The sequence below is a fragment of the Bos javanicus genome, chromosome 18, assembly GCF_032452875.1.
Source record: "Bos javanicus breed banteng chromosome 18, ARS-OSU_banteng_1.0, whole genome shotgun sequence".
In the NCBI taxonomy this organism is placed as follows: domain Eukaryota; kingdom Metazoa; phylum Chordata; class Mammalia; order Artiodactyla; family Bovidae; genus Bos; species Bos javanicus.
Genome location: NC_083885.1, coordinates 52,832,208 through 52,851,623, shown reverse-complemented (window position 1 = coordinate 52,851,623; position 19,416 = coordinate 52,832,208). Strand labels below are relative to the sequence as shown.

The following is a 19,416-nucleotide window of genomic DNA, read 5'->3' as shown; positions in this document are numbered from 1 at the left end:
GCCCTGGCCCTGGCCCGCACCGCACCTAAAGCGTCACAGTGTCTCCTGCCCAGATTCCTGACTGGCTTCCAGGAGCAGCTCTTCGAGCTCCTTCTCGTTCTTGGAGCAGCTCAGCTCTGTGGGGGGTCGGGGGAGAAAGGTGGGCGGCCTCCAGTGAGCTGGGAGGGCTGGGGGCAGGAGCCCTGCCTGAGCCAGACTCATAAGGGAGCACAGGTCCGGGGGCCACTGAGACCCTCAGACTCCAGTCAGCAGACCTGACATGCCCCACCCCCAAGGGGCTCCCAGGGACTCAAGGGAGTAAGGCAGGGACCGAGAACCCAGTCCCACTCGTCCCTGTCAAGGTCCACTTTCTTCAAGGGGAAACTGAGGCACCCCACGGGTGGATGCTCGGCCAGGGTCACATGCAGCACCCAGGGGCCCCGCCACCCAGCCCCAGGGCGCCTCTCACCGTGTTCCAGGCCACAGCTTCCCACCTTGGCCTCAGGCCCTGGGGGCGGCTCTGGGGACAGTGCCAGGGCGAACTCAGGCTTCAGGCCGTTGGGCAATGGTGGCCCCACCTGGGGCAGCTCCAGCGGTGGCTGGGGCTCAGGCGGCCCAGGGTCCGGAGTGCTGGCGGCCTCAGTGGGCGTCGGGAAAGGTGAGGTGAGGGGGGAGGCTGAGGCGGGTGGGGACACGGGACCAGGAGGGGCGGGGGGCACAGGAGGCTCTGCCCTCTCGGGTGGACTCTCCACCCGGGTCACCACAAACACTTTGTGGCCCCAGCCCGGGCTGGACACGGAGATGCGCTGCTCGGCGGGGGAGGAGGGGCAGCCTGGGGGGCTCCTGTCCCCAGGGCCCAGGGAGTCCGTGGGGGGCACCAGGGTGGGGCAGGGGGCCTCAGCCCCCTCCCCATCCGCCTCGTCCCTGTCCTCCCCCTCAGAGTCTGAGTCTGAGTCTGAGTCCGGCCCGGGGCTGGGGCCCGGCGCCCCGTTTTCCTGTGCCTCGGCGGCGGGCTCCTCCCGGGGCTCGTCGTCAGGCTGGGGCTCGGTGACAGTGATCTCGGGCATGGAGGCCGACAGCTGCAGCCGCTGCTCCTTCTCCTCCCGCTCCCGCGCCAGCACGAAGTTGCGCTTGCAGCCGTTCTGGATCTCGGCGAGCAGCGCCTTCTGCGTCTCGATGAAGCTCTTCACCTGCGGGCAGAGGAGCGGGCCGGGCTCGGGCTCTGGGTGGCCTGCCCGCAGCGGGTCCCCGGCCTGCCCCCCACCTGCCGGCAGGGAAGAGCCCGCTCACCGCCTCCTTCTTGGGCTCACGGTCGAGGTCCAGGCGCAGCAGGGAGTGGTTCACCTTGAGGGCCAACGACAGCGCCATGAGCCCGCCTGTCTTGATCTCGTTCTCCCGAAGGTCCAGTCTCAGGAGGCGGGGGCTCTCGGCGATGAACTCCGCCACTGCCACCGCGCCTGGGAGGGGGACCGCAGGGGCTGGCCACAGGCCCACACTCGGCTGGCCGCCCCCCGCCCCGGGCCCACCATCCCCCGTGCCCTACCCTCGCATGTGAGCTTGGTGGAGGCCAGGCCGAGGCGCAGCACGCTGCGGTTGCTGATGAGGCCGTTCTTGAGGTTCCGCACGCCCTCGTTCCCGATGGGGTTGTGGCCCAAGTTCAGTGTCTCCAGGCTGTGTGTGTGCGGCTGGAGGGGTTGGCGCACAAGAGCCAGGAAAGGCCCAGGAGGCCAGTCAGGAAAGAGGCAGGCTCTCCTTGGCAGTGCCCCCAATCTGAGCACCAGCACCTTCCTGCTTTGGGCCGAATCCCTCAGGTACGCAATCTCCCAAGTGCCAGCTGCCCCGTCCACTCCCCAGCCCTCCAATCATCCAGCCACCCCACAGCCCCAGGCCCACCCTCTGACCTTGCCAGCCTCCTGAGGGCTCTGGGCACAGGCCTGGCTGTGGGTAATTCTTAACCTGGGTCTGAGTCCTTGTACCCTGTGGGCTTGCTTTGAATACTACGTGATGAAGAGATTCAAGACTTACTGAAGACTTCCAGGAATGCTAACTTTCTATGCAAAACGCTTTCCCCTGGCACAAGGCACTCTCTTGTACTAGGCTGTGGTGCTGGGTGTGGAGAGGCAATGAAGGAAGGGCTGCCCTCCTCAGAGAAAGAGGGAGCAGGAGCCGGAGCAGAGACCAAGCAGGGCTGGCGGGAGAGGCCAGGTTCCCCAACTGGCAGGATGAGCCAGGACCGCGGAAGAGGAGGAAGAAGGGGGACGGGGGAGGTGCTGGAGGAGCCACGCTGCCCCCTCCCTCTCCAGCCAACTCACCAGCGTCATGCCCAGGAAAGCCATGCCCGTGTGCGTGAGCTGGTTGTTCCACAGCACCAGGGTCGCCAGCCCCTTCCTCTGCTCCTTAAGGCCCTCGCAGATGTAGGCCAGACCTGGGGAGGCCCGTGGGCAAGTCTTGTCCATGGTTGGGGAGTCTCCCCGGGGGGACGCTGGCCCAGGAGCCACCTTCGAGTGCTCAGAAAGCCCCGCCCCGGCCTGCCCAGCCCCACAGGCTCTGGCCCCACTACCTGGGACCTGGCACACACAGCTTTCCAATCCCAGGGATCATTCGTCCTCTGGGTGAGTAGATGAAGGCCTCCCCCACCTGCCTCAGATCTTCACTCAAATCTCGCCCGCTCACAGGACAGTCCTGGCCAGCCTACCCGCAGCAGACAGCTCTGTCCACCATCATGGCTTTGTTTCTCTTCACGGCATGTCTCACCATCTAACAGACATTATTAATGTATCTTGGCTGTGTCTCTCCTGAGACAGAGACCTCTGCCTCACTCACAGGTGTGAACCAGGAGCCAACAGGCCCTGAACGTGGTAGGTGCTCACTGACCATGGCGTCCAGGGCCAGATGCCCTGGAGGAAGGCGCTGGACTTGCTGCCCGATCCTGCACCTCCCTCCCCTGGAACCCTGTCCTCACTGAGGCCAAGCGACTCTGCTCGGCAGTGAGCCAGGAGGAAATCAAATCCCTCCCGCTGACAAGGCCCTGGGACTAGTCCCTCTTCACTGCTCACTCAGCTTCGGGCTCACTGGGGCTCTTCCCCCCAGGTATCTAACGTCTAAGCTCTTTCCCAGGCTTTCTTGGTGGTTTAAGCACTAAAACAATCTGCCTACAATGCAGGAGATGGGGGTTTGATCCCTGGGTCAGGAAGATCCTCTGCAGAAGGGCATGGCAACCCATTCTAGTATTCTTGCCTGGAGAATCCCATGGACAGAGGAGCCTGGCTAGCTATAGTCTATGGGGTCATAGAGTATGACAAGACTGAAGTGACTGAGCATGCACGCATAAGCTCCTTCCCACCTCAGGATCTCTGCATTTGGTATTCTCTGCCTAGATTCTTCCCTACGCTGTTTAAATGGCTGGCTCCAGCCCAGCCTCCTCATCACCACCCAGAGGTCCCTGCCTGCACACCTTGAACAGCTTCTGGTTGATCCTTTATCCCATTATCAACTATCTGGTCAATACTGCACCTCACCCTGAAGGAACAGTTGAACTGTTCCCTCTTCCTTCATCCCGAGTCGGGGCCAGACCCCGGGGCTCCCACAGCCTGGCCCCATCTGCACCATTACCATGAAGGGAGGGCTGGGGCTGTCCTGGCCACCCGTGTCAGCAGCACGACGAGCAACTGGCTGGCCACACGGTGGGTTCTGGGGGATTGGAGCAGGGGTCGGGTAGGGACCACATACCCACCTGAGTCCAGCACGTGGTTGTTGCGGAGGTCCAGGATCTGCAGGGAGCAGTTGAACTTGAGCAGGTTGCCGAGCTGGGCTGAGTCCTGCAGGCCGTTGAGCTTGTTGTCGGCGAGGTACAGCTCCCGCAGAGTCATGTTCATCTTCAGGGCCGTGGCTGGGGGAGAGGGGGAGGGGGTTGTGACCGGCCAGGCCTGGGGGACCCGGCCAACAGCCCGAGCCCAGCAGCACGCCACCCTGGGGCCTCACCAAGCAGCATGAGGGGCCGCCCCGACAGGCTGGAGCTCTCCAGATGCAGCACTGCTAGGCTGCTGCGGATGCGCAGGGCGCGCGCCACGAAGGGCGCCGAGTGGTCCAGCAGGGGTGTGTTGCGGGCGTCCAGGTACTGCAGGCAGCTTGTCTGCGAGGCAGGTGCGTGAGGGGCGGGGTCAGGCTGGCCCCGCCCTCCCCGCCCTGGGGACGCCCCCCACCCCCACCCCACACATCCCAGCAGCCTCATGGGCAGCAGAGCCACATGGTTGTATAGCGGGGGACACTGGCTGGTGAAAGGAGGGCTGTGGAACCAGGCCCTATGAAGAGAGGCTGCGGGCCGGAGGTGCCCACCTTGCGCATCATGTGGGCGGCGGCCTGCCAGCCCCGGGTGCCAATGTGCTTGTTGAAAGAGATGTTGAGGTGTGTAGCCGACTCGTAGTACTCGATCATGTCGAAAAGGGCTGAGGCACCCTGGGCAGAGACAGCGGGGCTTGGCCTCAGGTCGCGGCCGCCAGGGGAAGCCAGGAGGCAGGGGCTGAGGCACTAGACTCCCGAAGGCCATACGCCTCTGCTCAGGCCTGCTTCCCCATGTCTCCCCCTTGCTTAGGAAGCCCCCATCCTTGGGGTGAGTCTGTGAGACCGTTTCTCTGGGCCCCATCCAGAGTCCAACCCCACCCCCCACCCCCCCCTCTAGGCGCTCTGGCCGTCTCCCTGATCTTGCTCCTCAAGAAGCCCCGCCCAGCCTCTGTCCAAGGGGGTTCCTCTTTCCTGCTATGCTCTCCCCCCAGACATCTAAGGGGCAGGGAGCTCAGGGCGTGGAAATGGGCGGTGACGGGCTGCTCACATCTTCGTCCAGGTTCGTCTGTTCCAGATCCACGACCTTGAACTGCAGCCTCTTGAAGACCTCTTCCAGGGCCTCGCAGGTCTTGTAGTCAAGCTTCTCACCTGGGACGAGACAGAGCGCTGTGTGCGCATGCGCATCTATGGGCGCATCTCTACGCATGTGCACTCAGGTGTGGGGCGGGGCGCTGGGTGGAAACACGGGCTCCTGGCCAACCCAGGGAGGAAAGACCCCCGCGCCTCTGCACGGCGCGAGGCACCTGTCTCACCTCCGGGGACGCCCACACCTCTCTCTGGCCCAGCTCTGCCTGCCCTCAGGCACCTCCAGGGAGGCCCCAGCTTTGGCCACCACCCAAGGGTCCCCGGCCCCTTCCAGACACACACCTTTCAGATCCAGACAGTCGATGCGGTGCCCGAGGTCCGTGAACTCCTGGGAAAGCAGAGCGGATGGTGGTCAAGGCAGGAAGCCCTTGACCAAGCTGTGAGGCTGTCTGTCCCTAACAGTGGGGCAGCCAGGGCTCTGAAACAAGCAGTCCTGAAACATTCTGGAATGACCCGTCCAGAGGGAAGGCACTGAGGCAGTGCTTTACCAACACGACCAGGGTGGACGGGCGACAGGGAAGGCAGCTGCGAGTGACGACTAGGGGCACGCAGGCCAGAGGCACAGCAAGGCCGTGTGTGTGTGTGTGTGTCAGTCACTCAGTCGTGTCCAACTCTTTGTGACCCCATAGACTGCAGCCTGCCAGGCTCCTCTGTCCATGGGGATTCTCCAGGAAGGAATACTGCAGTGGGTTGCCATTCCCTTCTCCAGGGGATCTTCCAGACCCAGGGATCGAACCTGAGTCTCCCACACTGCAGGTAGATTCCTTATGGGCTGAACCACCAGAGAAGCCCCACAGCAAGGCCTTGCTACTGCTAAGTTGCTTCAGTCGTGTCCGACTCTGTGCAACCCCAGAGACGGCAGCCCACCAGGCTCCCCCGTCCCTGGGATTCTCCAGGCAAGAACACTGGAGTGGGCTGCCATTTCCTTCTCCAATGCATGAAAGTGAAAAGTGGAAGTGAAGTCGCCCAGTCGTGTCCGACTCCTAGCGACCCCATGGACTGGCCTTAGTCATACAAAAAACAGAACCTGCCCACCTGTCTACACACCTCTGGACAGTGACTCCTCCATTTATAAAAAGCAGAAAGCCTAGAGGGCAAAAACCCCAAGCTGCCACCAGGGGGCACTCCTGGGAATGGGACTTGGGCAAGAATTGAGAAACGGCTTGCTTTTCGTATCTGCAGTATTTGAACTTTTTAAAAGAAAAAATATACATTATTTTGGTCATTCAGACTTCTAACTTTCACATACATGGCTTTTCCCCTGAGGAAGAGAACTTATTTGGGGAGCGGATGATTCTTGACGAGTAAGTTCCTACTTTATATATTCTGTACTGTTTAAATATTCATGAAAAGCCTGACTGGTTTTACCACTTTTTTAAAAGAGGATTTTCAAAGATATATTTATACTAGCCCTTGGCTGGCCGGCTAGGCTGGGGAGGGGGAGTGTTTTGTGTGCCCTCTCTTGCTTGGGGCAGACACCACGGGCCCAGAGGGTGCTGGAGGGCAGCTTCACCCCAGGGACCACCCCCACCCCCAGTCACCTGGCATACCTGGAGCTGCCTGAGGAGTTTGGGGATCTGTCTGCAGTTCAGCTTCTGGCAAGCCTGCTTGTAGGCACCAATAATCTCGTCCACGGTCACATTCTGGGCTGCAGGCAAAGACCCAGGCAGGTGACTCTCCACACCCTGGGCCTCACTCACCCATTCCTACCACTGGCCTCTGCCACCCCCTCCCCTCTCAACCTCCTTCCAACAACCCACTGAGTTCAGTCCTGCTGTTGAGGCCCCTTGCTGTGACTGCTACTCTGGGGACATGTCTCCCGGCGCCCCCAAACCAAGTTACCCCATCCTCCCACACCTCCCCAGAGCTCCCCAAACACCTTCACATAAACATACAACTAATACCACGCCATTTTTCTACCCGTCAGCTACTTCCTCCACTAGACTGGGAGCCCCTGCAGGACAGGACTGGGGCTCTCTTGGTCACCCCCAGGGTCCCCAACACCACCCAGCACAGGGCCAGACCCAGAGCAGATGTCTGATTTGTGGTTTCCTTTGAATGAGAGAATGAGGCCACACTCGGACCTTATGAGGATGTTGAGCTCAGAGAGGTGAAGCACTTTGCCCAGGGTCACACAGCTGGTGAGTGGTGGAGCCGGAACTCAGCCCTTAACGGCGATGCCACACGGCCTCTCAGATTCCTCACTCCTGAAACTCCCTCAGCACCGAACGGAGCTTCCTGTGCCCCAGGGACACGGCAGCAGTCGGAGTCCCTGATACGGCCCTGGCGCCCCAAAGAGGCGGACAGTGGCTCCCCAAATGAACGAGGGGTGCAGCCCAAACCCAACCTGCACAGGCTTGTCCTTGGGAATCTCGGGGCCTGCCACCACGTGGAAGGTAGGGCTAGCCTTTCCATCTGCAGAGATTTGCCTTTTCTGGACACTTCATACAAATGGTGGTAAACAGTATGTGGCCTCTGGCGGCCCGCTTCTTTCTGAAACGGAACAGTTTTGAGTTTCGGCCCCTTTGTAGTACGGCGTAGTAACTGTCCAAGTATGCATTTTGTTTAGCCATTCGCCAGGTGAAAAGACCAGTTTTTGGCTGTCAGAGCCTGGATTTTGCCCAGGGGCAGCAAGGAGTGCAGGAAGGAAGGGCTCTGAGCCAGGGAGGCACAGGGTCAGGCCCGGGTGCAGGGAGCCAGCAGCATGGAGCGGACACGGGGGCTGCAGGGTGGGTAGGGGATGGGCCTGCGGGAGCCCCTGTGGAGCTTCTGGGCAGGCATTTCCAGGGGACGCTCCCTCCGGCCATCACTCTGGCCAGGAGCCCAACATCCTGACCCTATCAAACAGCACCATGACTTCTTGGGGAGGAAACCAAGGTCCAGGGAAGGAAAGCTGCCTCCCCGGGGCCAGGCAGCTGGTCCAGGCAGAGCGGAAGACCTACTCCAGAACTCTCTGTTTTGTTCGGTAGGGATGGCTGGAGGAAAGAAGCCCACAGAGGCCCTGGGCTCCCCAGAGCTCAGGCTCCATCCTAGACCCCTCGCTTCTTTCTTGGGTGGAAGTGGGCAGCATGGAGCTTGAGAGAAGCTAGCTGTAGGTGACCAGAAGCCTCCCCCGTGTCAGCTGCCCCCGCTGCCATGCCATCACGTGCCTGGTGTCTCCCAGCTCTGGGGGAGAGGGGACTGGCACTGGCCTGTCCTCAGGGAATCCGCCAAGCAGGGGGCCCACTGACCCCCCAGGGGGTCCATGAACTTGAGAAAAATTGCCTCTTTAGTTTCACTAGCTGAATTGTGACGTAGTTTAGCATTTCCTTCTTAGTAATGTAAGAGGCAAAAAAGAGAAAAGAAACACTCTTTAGCAGACCCTAACACTCTGTCATCAATAGAAACGGCAGATGTTTTCACATCACATAACAGTTACTGCAGATCCTGAATGCTCATCACTGTTTTGGGAGTCGTCAGAGCTGCTGCTATATCCTGTTATCTCATGTGTCAATGAGGATAAGTATAAACACTATGTAGTGATTTTAAAGGTATTTAATAAACTGTACTTTAACTGGTACCCTTTATAAATCCCATTTTTTGCCTTTAAGAATCGCTGCTCCATGGGGCTTCCCAAGTGGCACTAGTGGTAAAGAACCTGCCTACCAGTGCAGGAGACATCTAGAGTCTGGAGTTCGATCCTTTGGTCAGGAAGATCCTCTGGAGGAGGGCATGGCAACCCACTCCAGGATTAAAAAAAAAAAAAAAAATTGTCACTCCAAGAAAGTGTACACAGGCTTTACCAGATGGCCAAAAGGCAAAAACTGCTCCCTGGGATCCACTCCCTTCAATAATGGCCCCCAGGCCAAGGTGGGGTTGGTTTGGTCACCTCAGATGGGGATGAAGTAGGGACGGGGTACACATGGGGTTGTTAACTAGCAGTTCTCAGTACCCTAGACAGTCTACAGGAAATATAAGCCCTTTTAGGTGTCCAGCTCCAACACCACTTCCTCCAGGAAGCCTTCCCAAGACTGCCTAGGACTTCTGGCTCCTGATGTCCCCTGAAAGCCTACCCACTGGGTTGGTCTTTGCTCTGAGAGGCCTCCTGGTGAGTCTGAGGGCCAGGGTCTCTGACCTTGCCACCTCCACACCAGCCACAGGTACCATCCAGCCACTCCTCCAGCGAGGTGCCCGCGGGGTTTCAATGCTGGTACAGCCTCACACAAGGTTACTGCCAGGGCTGGGGGAGGCAGCACCTGCCCACTTGTGTGCAGCAGGGGAATCCGAGAGCAGGGGCAGGAGAGACAGACAGGCTCAGAGACCTGGGGCCCAAGGCCCAGAGCAGCTGCAGACAAGAATGACATCTGCGGGCTTCCCTGGTGGCTCAGTGGTGAACAATCTACCTGCCAACGCAGGAGACGCGGGTTCGATCCCTGATCTGGGAAGATTCCACATGCCGTGGAGAAACTAAGTCTGTGCGCCACAACTACTGAGCTTGTGCCCTAGAGCCCGGGCGCCCCGACTACTGAAGCCCATGCACCTACAGTCCCTGCTCCGTCACACGGGAAGACACGGATGGCAACGAGAAGCCCATACACCACAACCAGAGCACGCCCCGCTCGCCGCAATCGGAGAAAAGCCTGTGTGCAGCAGCGAAGACCCAGCTCAGCCCAAAACGGGCAAATACAATAAAATTACTTTTCAAAAAGAATGGTAATTGCATATTGTCATTTTCCTCTGATGCTGAGACACACATTCCAGGTGGGGGCAGCAGTGGGCTGAAACACTGAGAGGAACGGAAGCGGGGTTCGGCCTGAAGGCCCCCCAGCCCCGCCTGGCTTTTCTCAGCAGCACCGCCAGCCATGTCCCCAGGCATGGTTGGTCACCAGTGGGCACGTGTGAGTGTCAGGTGGATTGGGAAGGACCCTGAGGTCATCAGTATGTATGCGTATTTCATGCATTTATAAGAAAAAGGAACTATTAAATCAAAACCAGCATTTTGCATAGATTATCAGTGGAAATAAATGAGAAGAAACACATTCAAATTTTTTTAATGAACCACTGAAAAAAAAAACAAACACAGTAAGGAAATGGCAGTACAGGTGGTTCGGAGAAATTACATGCGGGCGCCAGCTCAGGACCAGCCCCCCCACACACTTGCTCATCTGTGATGCTGTGACGAAATCATCAAGGCCCCACCTCGGGTCATCCGCCCTCGGCTTTTCCAGCCTTAACTGAACCACAAGGCCGCTGTGAGTCAAAGGGCCCGGGCCTCCAGCTGCAGCCAGGCACCCAGCCGAGCAAGCGGCCCAGGCGAGCTGGGGTGAAGAGGACAGCTCACACGGTGAGGTCACTGGCCACCACGGCTGGGCCGGGCTAGGAGGTCCGAGTCGGAGCCCTGCCCCCAGGTTCCGAGGGCATGGCTGCAAACTGGTGAGGGCCCAGCTCCAGCCTGAAGTCGGGGGGCCTGGGGCCTGGCTGCCCCCCGCCCCCGTGAGCTCAGGAAGGCCTTGCCTGGACGCGGCTCACTGGAGACGCGGGGTCTCGCAGTGTGGCTGAGCACGGGCTCCAGAGCCAGAGCGCCTGGGGCCAAGTCCTGGCTCCCAACTTAAACCCTGTGACTCTCAGCAAAACGACGTAACGTCTGCACCTCAACCACCCAACCCTGAAAACGGGGCCGAGCGGGACTCCTCCCAGGGTGAGTGTGGTGACTGAGTCAGCACAGTGCACCCCTCAGACCAGGGCCGAGCTCACGCTCCGGAGTGCTCCTTGAAGCCGGCTGGCCGTCACTGCCGTATTTTATCCCCACACTGGAAGGCGGGGACCCAGAAGAGAACAAAGCACCTGTTGAGTGATGGAATGGTTGGTGAGGCGTATGCGAGGGGGACATGCCTGTGAGTGTGTGTTTCCAGCTCCCAAAGCCACGGCTGCCAAGGTCTGATTTGGGCAGGGGCTGGTGTAAGCAGCCGTCACAGAGGAGGGGGCGGTGCGGTGAGGGGCGCACCCCCAGGCGCCGGGGGTGGGATGCGAAGAGGTCACTGCTTCCGCTAAGAGGACCCATGTTCTGATCCTCGTCCTGTGACGCTGTGATGAACACAATGACCTCTTTTCCTCTCTGAAAGGGACATGTGGGGGGTCTCAGGAGAGAGAGACATGAAAGCACCCGCCACGGAGGTGCCCAGCGCAGCGCCTGGCTCAGCGGGAGACACAGCTGGAGAAAGGTGATGATGGTGGCCACGGCCACCACTTCCAGGCATCGGGCACTTACTCCATCTAAGCCACCACGCTGAGCACTGTCTATGCCGTTTCATTCTGCCAGCTGCGTGACCTTATGAGACTGGCAGTTACACTTCTACTTTGTAATCAGGGGAAGCAAGCTCAGAGAGGGCAAGCCATCTGTCCAAGGTCACGGAGCCAGGAGTGGCCGGGCTGGAATGCACACTCCAACCTGTCCTGCTCTGTAACTGAAACACAGCTCCATTCTCACATGACCTGACGGGCCCAGGGGGAGACGGGCCAGGGCGAAGGTGTGAGCTGTGGGGAGCGAGGCCCGTATGCAGCTGGTGCCAGTCTCCCAGGAAGAGGCTGTGGGGCAAACGAGACTGCTCCCCCACCCCTGCCACACAAAGGGGCACAGAAACCCGATGCCAGGCGTCAGGTGACGGCCGAGAGGGCTCTCTCCTCTGCACACAGGTGCAAAGGCACCCACGAGAGGCAAGGACGGGGTGGGCACCAGGGGGTGGCGGTGGCTCAGGCCACACCCCTGCTAGCCTGGGGCTGTGGTCACCCCAGTGGGCGTCAAAACCAGGAAGCAGCAGTGAGGGTGGGGTGGGTAGGACAGGGGGCTGAGGGCCAGTTCTCACTCCTAAGGCTTCAAAAGGAGGTTGCAGACACAGATGAGAGATACAGAGAGCAGTGGGCAGTGGCCTTGGGGAGCGGAGAGGTGGGACAGGGTGGGAACAGGCTGGGCAGGATCCAGGGCACCAGGAGAGGCTGGGGCGGGGGGAGGGGGATGGGGACCCAGTGGGCCTCAGCGAGCACTCTGCTTTCTGCACGAGACAGGAGCCACCAGGCTGGTTCAGAGCAGTGTCAGGAACTATCCGAGGTCTGGGGAGGACTGCGTCTGCAGAGACCAGGGCCGGGGAGCAGGGAGCCCCTGAGTCCCCTAACAGGGAGGCTGTCAGGACTGGCACCCAGAGCTGAAGAGGGAGGCTGAAGCTACTGGGCAGCCCGGAGCCAGGGCCTGGCCAGCGCATCTGCGGAGCCCACCCTCAGAGGGTTCTGTCACGCCCTTCCTACCCCAGACAGAAGGGCACCGTCACCATCACCCTGCCGACAGAGAGGAAACCAGAGCCTCACAGCAGTAAGGTCACTGCAGTGACCAGTCCTGTAGGACACCCAGGCTCTTGTGGTCCATGCCTCGACATCTGGGGAACACCATCTTCGCCCACCCAGGCCACTTGGGCTCACACCTTCAGGGGGCACCAGGCCAGCAGCCCCGGGGCAGGCGGTGCGCCAGGTGCACAGCCCACCCCCACGGTGAGGCTGCCTTGTCCGCGTCCCCCGCCCCGCTGCCCCAGGCAGTCAGCACCCGGGCCCCACTGCCCTCATGATGCCATCCCCGGGCCCCAGGTAGGACGTCTGCATTACCTCCACGTCCTGCTGTCCTCCCCAGAGATACCCTGTCTGCAGACCCCTTTCAATGACTGGCCGGGGACAGGGGGATGACCCCTGCAGGGCTGTCAGGAAACAAGAGCTCGTGTCCCCAGGGGTGGACGAGGTGGCCTCCCACTTCTGGAGCAGCCACTCCGGAATCCACCAAGGGGAGAGAGCCTCCCGAGGATAAAGCCGACTTGGGAGAGGTGAACCCAGAGGAAGAGAGAGACATAGGATCCAGCGAGGCCAGAAGTCAAGCTAGTCAAGGCTGCTCAGATCCAGAAGACAATAAAATCCCCCTTCAGCCTTCAGCCCCTTGGAGTGAGGCTTCTAACCCAGAATTCCCACTTAGACATCATCTTCGTATTCGTCAGCCCACACCTCCCAGGCCTGGGCCTTGCCAAGCTGTGTGCTGGCACTGGGAGGACAGGGAGGGCTCGGACGGGGCGGGGGTCCCTGCCCTCCAGGGGTTCTTATTATCTGGGGGGGGGAGTATGCAGTCCATCAAGGGAGGCCCTCTGGGGGCGCTGTGCATGCTCTGGACTGAGCTGGGACAAGATGGAGGGGAGCTGGTCTCAGAGACCCCCTTGAAGACTTGCTCATGGACCCCCGCACCCCCGCCAGCAGCGTGCTCCAGCCACACTCAAAACTCCTTTCCTTTTCCAGAAAGGCCCAGGGCTTTACCTCACCTCGTTCTCTCCCTCCTCTTAGGCAGGACACTCTCATTTCAACCCTCAGCTCAGGGGACCCCTTCTCTGGGCAGCCCTCCACGACCCCCCGCTGGTCAGGCTCCCTCCCCTGGGCTGCACACACGTCCCCTGCACTGTCCCTAACAGGGCCAGGCGCAGAGAAGGCACCGTGACAGGGTGAGGGGGAGAGGCAGGCGACGGAGCACACGCCGGGCCACCGTCCCAGGCCTGGAAGGCAGACAGCGCCTTCTGACATCGTGGGGCAGGGGGTTGGCTCCATGCGCAGAAGAACACAGAAGAGCCTGGAGGGAGGCAGGCAGGATGCCAGGGCCCAGACGGCCAGAAACGCCCCGTGACCCGCCATGGGTAGGCATCGTCACCCTGCCTTCCAGGTGAGGCCGCAATGGGAAGTGACCTGCCCAGGGGTGCTTCTCCAGCAGGAGGCAGAGGCGGCGGCTGGCCCGGTCTGCGTCGTCCACACCCTGCGTCTCCGGCCGCCACGCTGGCTCCTCGGCTGGGGAGGGGGCCTCATCGAGTTCTCCCTGCCACCCCTCGACAACGGCCTCCGCCAGTCCAGTCCCCAAAGATGCAAACCGAGGTTCGGAATCCTTCCATACTCATTCTCAGAATAAAGAGAAATTCGAATTAAATGCAAGTACACTGACGTTTTTCAGACAGGCCGACCCCCATGAGCTGGACAGCACCCGCTGGTGACATGGGAGGCGGGCACGCCCTGAGGAGCCAGTGTCCGCAGCAACAGGCACAACCCCTCTCGACAGCAACGTGGCTACATCAACCGACTAGGAGGCCAAAAGGCAAGCGCGTGTGCCCTTTGCCCCAGGGCCTCCACTCCTGGAGATCCTTGAAAGGTACGAACTTGCATACCTAACAGGTTACTACCCACGGCGCAGAGCAGAAGAGTGTGCCGGTGAACACCGCCTTTCACGGACAGTGCTCGTTGTTAGAAAGCAAGCTAACCCAGAGACGGAGCAAGGGACACCGCCCAGGAATCAGAGCGTGAAGGCCTTCCTGGCAGCCTCCGGAGCCTCGCCCTGTGGCGGGGAGCCTCCTTTGGCAGGGAGCACTCCTCTCCGAGCGTCACGTGCTGTGTACAGGGCTACAGGGACCGCAGTCTCGTCCTGCACTGGGGGAGATGACCACCGACAGAAGGTGGCTGGCTGAGGCTGAACGCCCCCGCCAATTCAGAAGCAACTTAGAAGAACGTATGGGGGGATGGTGGGTATCTAGGATTCGCTGCAAAATAATGGGGGCGAGGCAGCCTGAGGGTCAAGACTGGCCACATACGGGTCGTTACTGAAGCCGGAAAGCGGGTTCATCATACTCCTACAGTTGCTATGTCGGGAGACGTCCATAACGAAAAGTTAAATGGGGGGCGGAAAGCAGCTGCTCAGACCTGGTGGTCCACACAGGCCCCAGGGGCAGTATTTGGGATCGGAGGGAAGAAGCTTGAGGGAAGCCAAGGCCAGCCTTTCACGACAACCTTAATTACACAGTCAGGTCTGGCCCAGCAGGTGATCAGCCAATATGGGCTGGAGGAAGGAAGGGAGGAATACAAAGCCGGGCCTCAGACCCAGACGGAGGGCTGTCACGGGGAATCTGAGGAACACGGTGAAGTGGGGAGACCGAGGGCTCCAGCACAGGCCTGCTGATGGCAGCGTCCCTGAGTTCTGCACGGAACCCGCTGATGGTGACAACCTTCACGTGCCTTAGCTGAAGCCTCACAGCACCCCTGGGAAGGGGAGGTGATCAGGCCCCCAACCTAAGACAAAGAAAATCAGGTGCCAAGAGGAGGCGACACCCGAGTGAGCACACAGGACGCACACTCAGGGCCTCCTCTCTCACAGCCGGGCCACTATGGCCTCCAGAGTCCGCCGAAGTCAGCTCCATGGCTCTGCGTCCGCCAGGAGGAAGCGTCCTCGGGTGCCCGTGCCCACGGCGGTTACGACCCTCAGGCCTTGCCCCCCGCCAGGCCGGGGGCTCCCCCAGGACCCAGCCACAGGGTACTCTGGGGGCCAGGAGGTCCAGGGCCAGGATCGGGGAGTGACAGGGCCCAGACAGAGCGGAGGGGAGCAGCAGCCTTTGCTAGGGCAACTTCCACCAGCAGGGGTTTCTAGCAGCGCAGATGGCTCCAAAAAAAGCCTGTGACTCCTCAGGAAAAATGAAGGGACACGGTCATGAGTTATTCTTCCCGATGACGAAGCACTGGGCTTCCTCCACCCCTGCCAGCCTTTCCGTAGCTCAGAGGGACCGAGGCAGGGAGGTCACGCCCAGGCTGGAAGCGCTAACTTTCCCAGCAGAGGGTGCCCATGTCGCCACTGCTGATGCCAAGCTTCACCCTTCCTGGAGCCGCACCAGCACCAGGGGCCGCCGCCTGTCACTCCAACCAGCCTGGTCTCCTGGGCCTTCGCTTGGATGGGCCCTTCCTGTCCCTAGCAGAGCTGAGGCGGGGCTGGGGAGATCCCTAGGGGGTGTGTTTGGGTGTGCACCTTCAGAAACATGGTGAGCATGTGCGGGGAAACTCCAGCAGGTCCCCCAGGAAAGGAAAACCCTCCACCTCGCAGTCTCTGTCCTTCGCACACAGGCAGGCACATAACGAGGCATGGTGACCACGGTGAGGAACCGGCCAGACTCTGGCACTTTTAGTCTCCACGGCTTGTCCCTGCGCTGGGACTGAGGCTGCGACTCCTCAGCCCAGGACAAGGCCCCTGACTCGATCCTGCAGTGGTCTTTCCCCCATCCCCGCACACATACCTCCCCGGCCGACCTTGCTTGTTTCTGCCTCTAGGTTGGCAACTGCTGTTGCTGTGGCTCAGAGCACTCCCCTCCCCACACCCCCTTCCTGACCTGTCATCCAGGTCTCAGCTCAAATGTCGCCACTTCTGAGAAGCCTCCTCTGGCCCCTTTCTAAATCAGCGCCCCCACACCCGTATTCTCCACCATGTCCCTCTGCGCCTCACGGGACGCACCCCAATCGGTATCTGTTTCCTTGTTCACTCTCTGTCCTACACCAAAGGCTCCCTGAGTCTAGAGACATCACTGCAGCAAATGAATGACTCGCTCTGTGAATAGCACGAAGTCTGTCTTCCTTTCTCCCCAGAAAGCCATGTGATGGGGGTAGGAAGCCACACCGTGCCCTGGACAGGAGGCCCCTCGGGAGAGGCTGGGCCAGTCCTATCTTCTCAGACCCCAGGCCCCTCCCCAGGCCTGTGAAGGGGCCACGATGCCCACAGTTTCCTGGGTGATAAGTGTGGTCTTCCCTGTCCCTCCAAGGAGGGAGGCATCATGACTGGGGGAGGGGAGGCAGGATCAGGGAGGCCAGCTGCAGGGGGTGGGCTGCACTTATGCAACCAGCCAGGAGTCCCAGGCCAGGAAGAGGGAGGGCCCGGCTACTCCACCCGTGGACCCGCATAACCTTCCAAACCGCTCGGCCCATCTGAAGATCCTGCTACAGAAACACGTGCAGTCTCAAGGTGCCGGAAGCTTTCTAAGTCACAGACAAAGCTCGGCCCACCGCGGAGCCTCCCCCTCAGCAGGAGCTTGATGAAGCTCCAGGGCGCTCTAGGGGGAGGGGGGAGGTCACGGGGCACGGTCACACGGGGCACACTAAGGACCCACGTGCCAGCCATGTGATAGGCCACTTCTAATTCTAAGGCACTGCTACTCACCGCAGCAAACACACTCGGACAGCACCTTGACTGCTTTTGGCAACCAGCTGAGGGTGCATTTACTCCCCAGGTGAAAAATGAACCTGAAGCGGGGAAGTTAAGGAGCCCGCGTGAGGTCACAGAGCTCGTGGGAGGAGCTGGGGCTCAGGCCTAAGCAGTCCCACTCCTCAGTCCTGGCTCCTTGTTTCCTGTCATCACTTGCTTGGCTGTGGCGGGTCTTAGTCGCAGCACACAGGATCTTCCTTGTGTCACGCAGGCCCACTTGCTCTGTGGCACGCGGGATCTTAGTTCCCCTGACCAGGGATTGAACCCACGTCCCCTGCACTGCAAGGGGGATTCTGAACCCCTGGACCATCAGGAAGTCCCCACAACCGTTGCCCTTAACCACACTCGACGCTTTCTGTCCACAGCCACAGTCTGGGCTACAGTACATGCCACCTTGAGCTTTCCAGAAGAGGAAAGCGAGGCCCAGGGAGGCAGGGTACTTTCCAAGGACATGGCCAGGAGAGAGAGGTGCGTGCGGCAGGCTCAGGGTGGGGGTGGGACAGTCCGAGCTGTCTAAGGTTCCTACCTAAGCCTCGTGCTGACCCACCAGCCGCGCCCCCTCTTCTCTGCGCCAGCCCTGGGCTCCCATCGTCCTCCCGCCCCCAAAGTGGGTCTGTGGTGGCGAGGCTGACTTGTCTCTCGCCTCCCTGGCGGTGCTGTGTGCCCAGCACACGTGGGTGGGCACAGAGCTCAACGCCCGCTGATGCTGAACCACCAAGACGACATGTCCAGCCCCGTGGTGGGTGGAGCCGCAGCACGACCCAACACAAGTGCCCACGACGGGCCCTCTGACTGCGCGCTGTCTCCTGGGGGGGGGGGGGTGTGCGCGTGTGACACTGCGCGCTGTCTCCTGGGGGTGTGTGCGCGTGTGACACTGCGAGCTGTCTCCTGGGGAGGGGGGGTGTGTGTGCGTGTGTGACACTGCGAGCTGTCTCCTGGGGAGGGGGGGTGTGTGTGCGTGTGTGACACTGCGAGCTGTCTCCTGGGGAGGTGGGGTATGTGTGCGTGTGTGACACTGCGAGCTGTCTCCTGGGGGTGTGTGCGTGTGTGACACTGCGAGCTGTCTCCTGGGAGGGGGGGTGTGTGTGTGCATGTGTGACACTGAAAGCTGTCTCCTGGGGGGGTGGGGTGTGTGTGTGTGTGTGTGTGACACTGCGAGCTGTCTCCTGGGAGGGGGGGTGTGTGTGTGCATGTGTGCCACTGAAAGCTGTCTCCTGGGGGGGTGGGGTGTGTGTGTGTGACACCGAGAGCTATCTCCTGGGGGGATGGGGTGTGTGTGTGTGTGTGTGTGTGTGTGTGTGTGTGTGTGTCACTGCGAGCTGTCTCCTGGGGGTGTGGAGTGTGTGTGTGTGTGTGTGTGTGTGACACTGCGAGCTGTCTCCTGGGGGGTGTGTGTGTGACACTGAGAGCTGTCTCCTGGGGGTGTGTGTGTGTGAGACACTGAGAGCTGTCTCCTGGGGGGTGTGTGTGTGTGTGACACTGAGAGCTGTCTCCTGGGGTGTGTGTGTGTGAGACACTGAGAGCTGTCTCCTGGGGGTGTGTGTGTGTGTGCGTGCGTGTGACACTGCGAGCTGTCTCCTGGAATGTGTGTGTGTGTGTATGTGTGTGCACGTGCGCATGTGTGTACATGTGACTGGTGGCTCTCTGCCTCGTGATGTGAATCCACCTTCTTGACCCAGAACCACGCAGGCCGGTGCAGAGGGCATGGCCTCTGGAGGCAGATGGCGCGTCTGGCAGTGTCTTGTATTCGGCGTCTGAGGAGCCCAGGTCCCCTTCTCTGAGCTGTCCCCAAGCCCCACGAGGCTGACCCTGGCCCTCCCAGGCCCCACTTGACAGGAAGGATGTGGGATTTCTGCTCAGCCTGCATGACCACCAGGACGGCCAGTGACCGGAGAGAGGAACGAGTCGGCAGTGCTGTGGCCCGGAGAGCCGGGGCCCGCTCTTCCCATAGGCTCCGACCCCCAGCCCCGCGGGAGCGCACAGAGGCCTCTGTGTCCTTCCCGTGAGCGCCTTCATTTACCTCACGCGGCCCCAGTGGTTTCCCACCAGACCCCAGGCGCCGGAGGACAAGGCCCTGGTCTCTTTCTGGTCGAGTTTCCTCTCCTGGAAAACGGAGCCAATCACTCGCGCGCGCGCTCTCTCTCTCTTTCTCTCTCGCTCTCTCTCTCTCTCTCACACACTCACACACACACACACACACACGCACGCACGCACGCACGCGCACTCGCAGGCTTCTAGCAGCAGTAACTGAGATCACTTGGGGGACGTGTTTGGCGGGAGGCTGGTGCTGGTCGACCGGCCGGCCATCAGCGCGGCCCCGAGCTGACACCTGGAGAGTGAGCGGAGCCCTGGGCAAACAAAGGATCAGCACTGCCCGGAGGCTCCTCGGGCTCTGCCCGCGGGCCAGCTGCGTACACCTGTCCCCCGCCACCTGGCTCGGAAATACTGGTCGCACC

At 60.8% G+C, this 19,416-nt stretch overlaps 1 protein-coding gene across 1 annotated transcript in view; it reads right to left on the bottom strand.

Annotated features, from left to right (window-relative positions):
- Positions 1–19,416, bottom strand: part of PPP1R37 (protein phosphatase 1 regulatory subunit 37) — a 36,694-nt gene that overhangs the window by 729 nt on the left and 16,549 nt on the right. Inside the window, exons 2-12 of the mRNA XM_061388607.1 lie at positions 6,456–6,553; positions 5,188–5,233; positions 4,808–4,908; positions 4,315–4,434; positions 3,961–4,111; positions 3,713–3,868; positions 2,292–2,404; positions 1,523–1,664; positions 1,270–1,436; positions 449–1,169; positions 26–116 (exon numbers count right to left, since the gene is read on the bottom strand). Of these exons, the coding sequence (XP_061244591.1) occupies positions 34–116; positions 449–1,169; positions 1,270–1,436; positions 1,523–1,664; positions 2,292–2,404; positions 3,713–3,868; positions 3,961–4,111; positions 4,315–4,434; positions 4,808–4,908; positions 5,188–5,233; positions 6,456–6,553 (1,898 nt within the window). The 3' untranslated portion in view covers positions 26–33. The remainder of the gene's footprint in view (positions 1–25; positions 117–448; positions 1,170–1,269; positions 1,437–1,522; positions 1,665–2,291; positions 2,405–3,712; positions 3,869–3,960; positions 4,112–4,314; positions 4,435–4,807; positions 4,909–5,187; positions 5,234–6,455; positions 6,554–19,416) is intronic.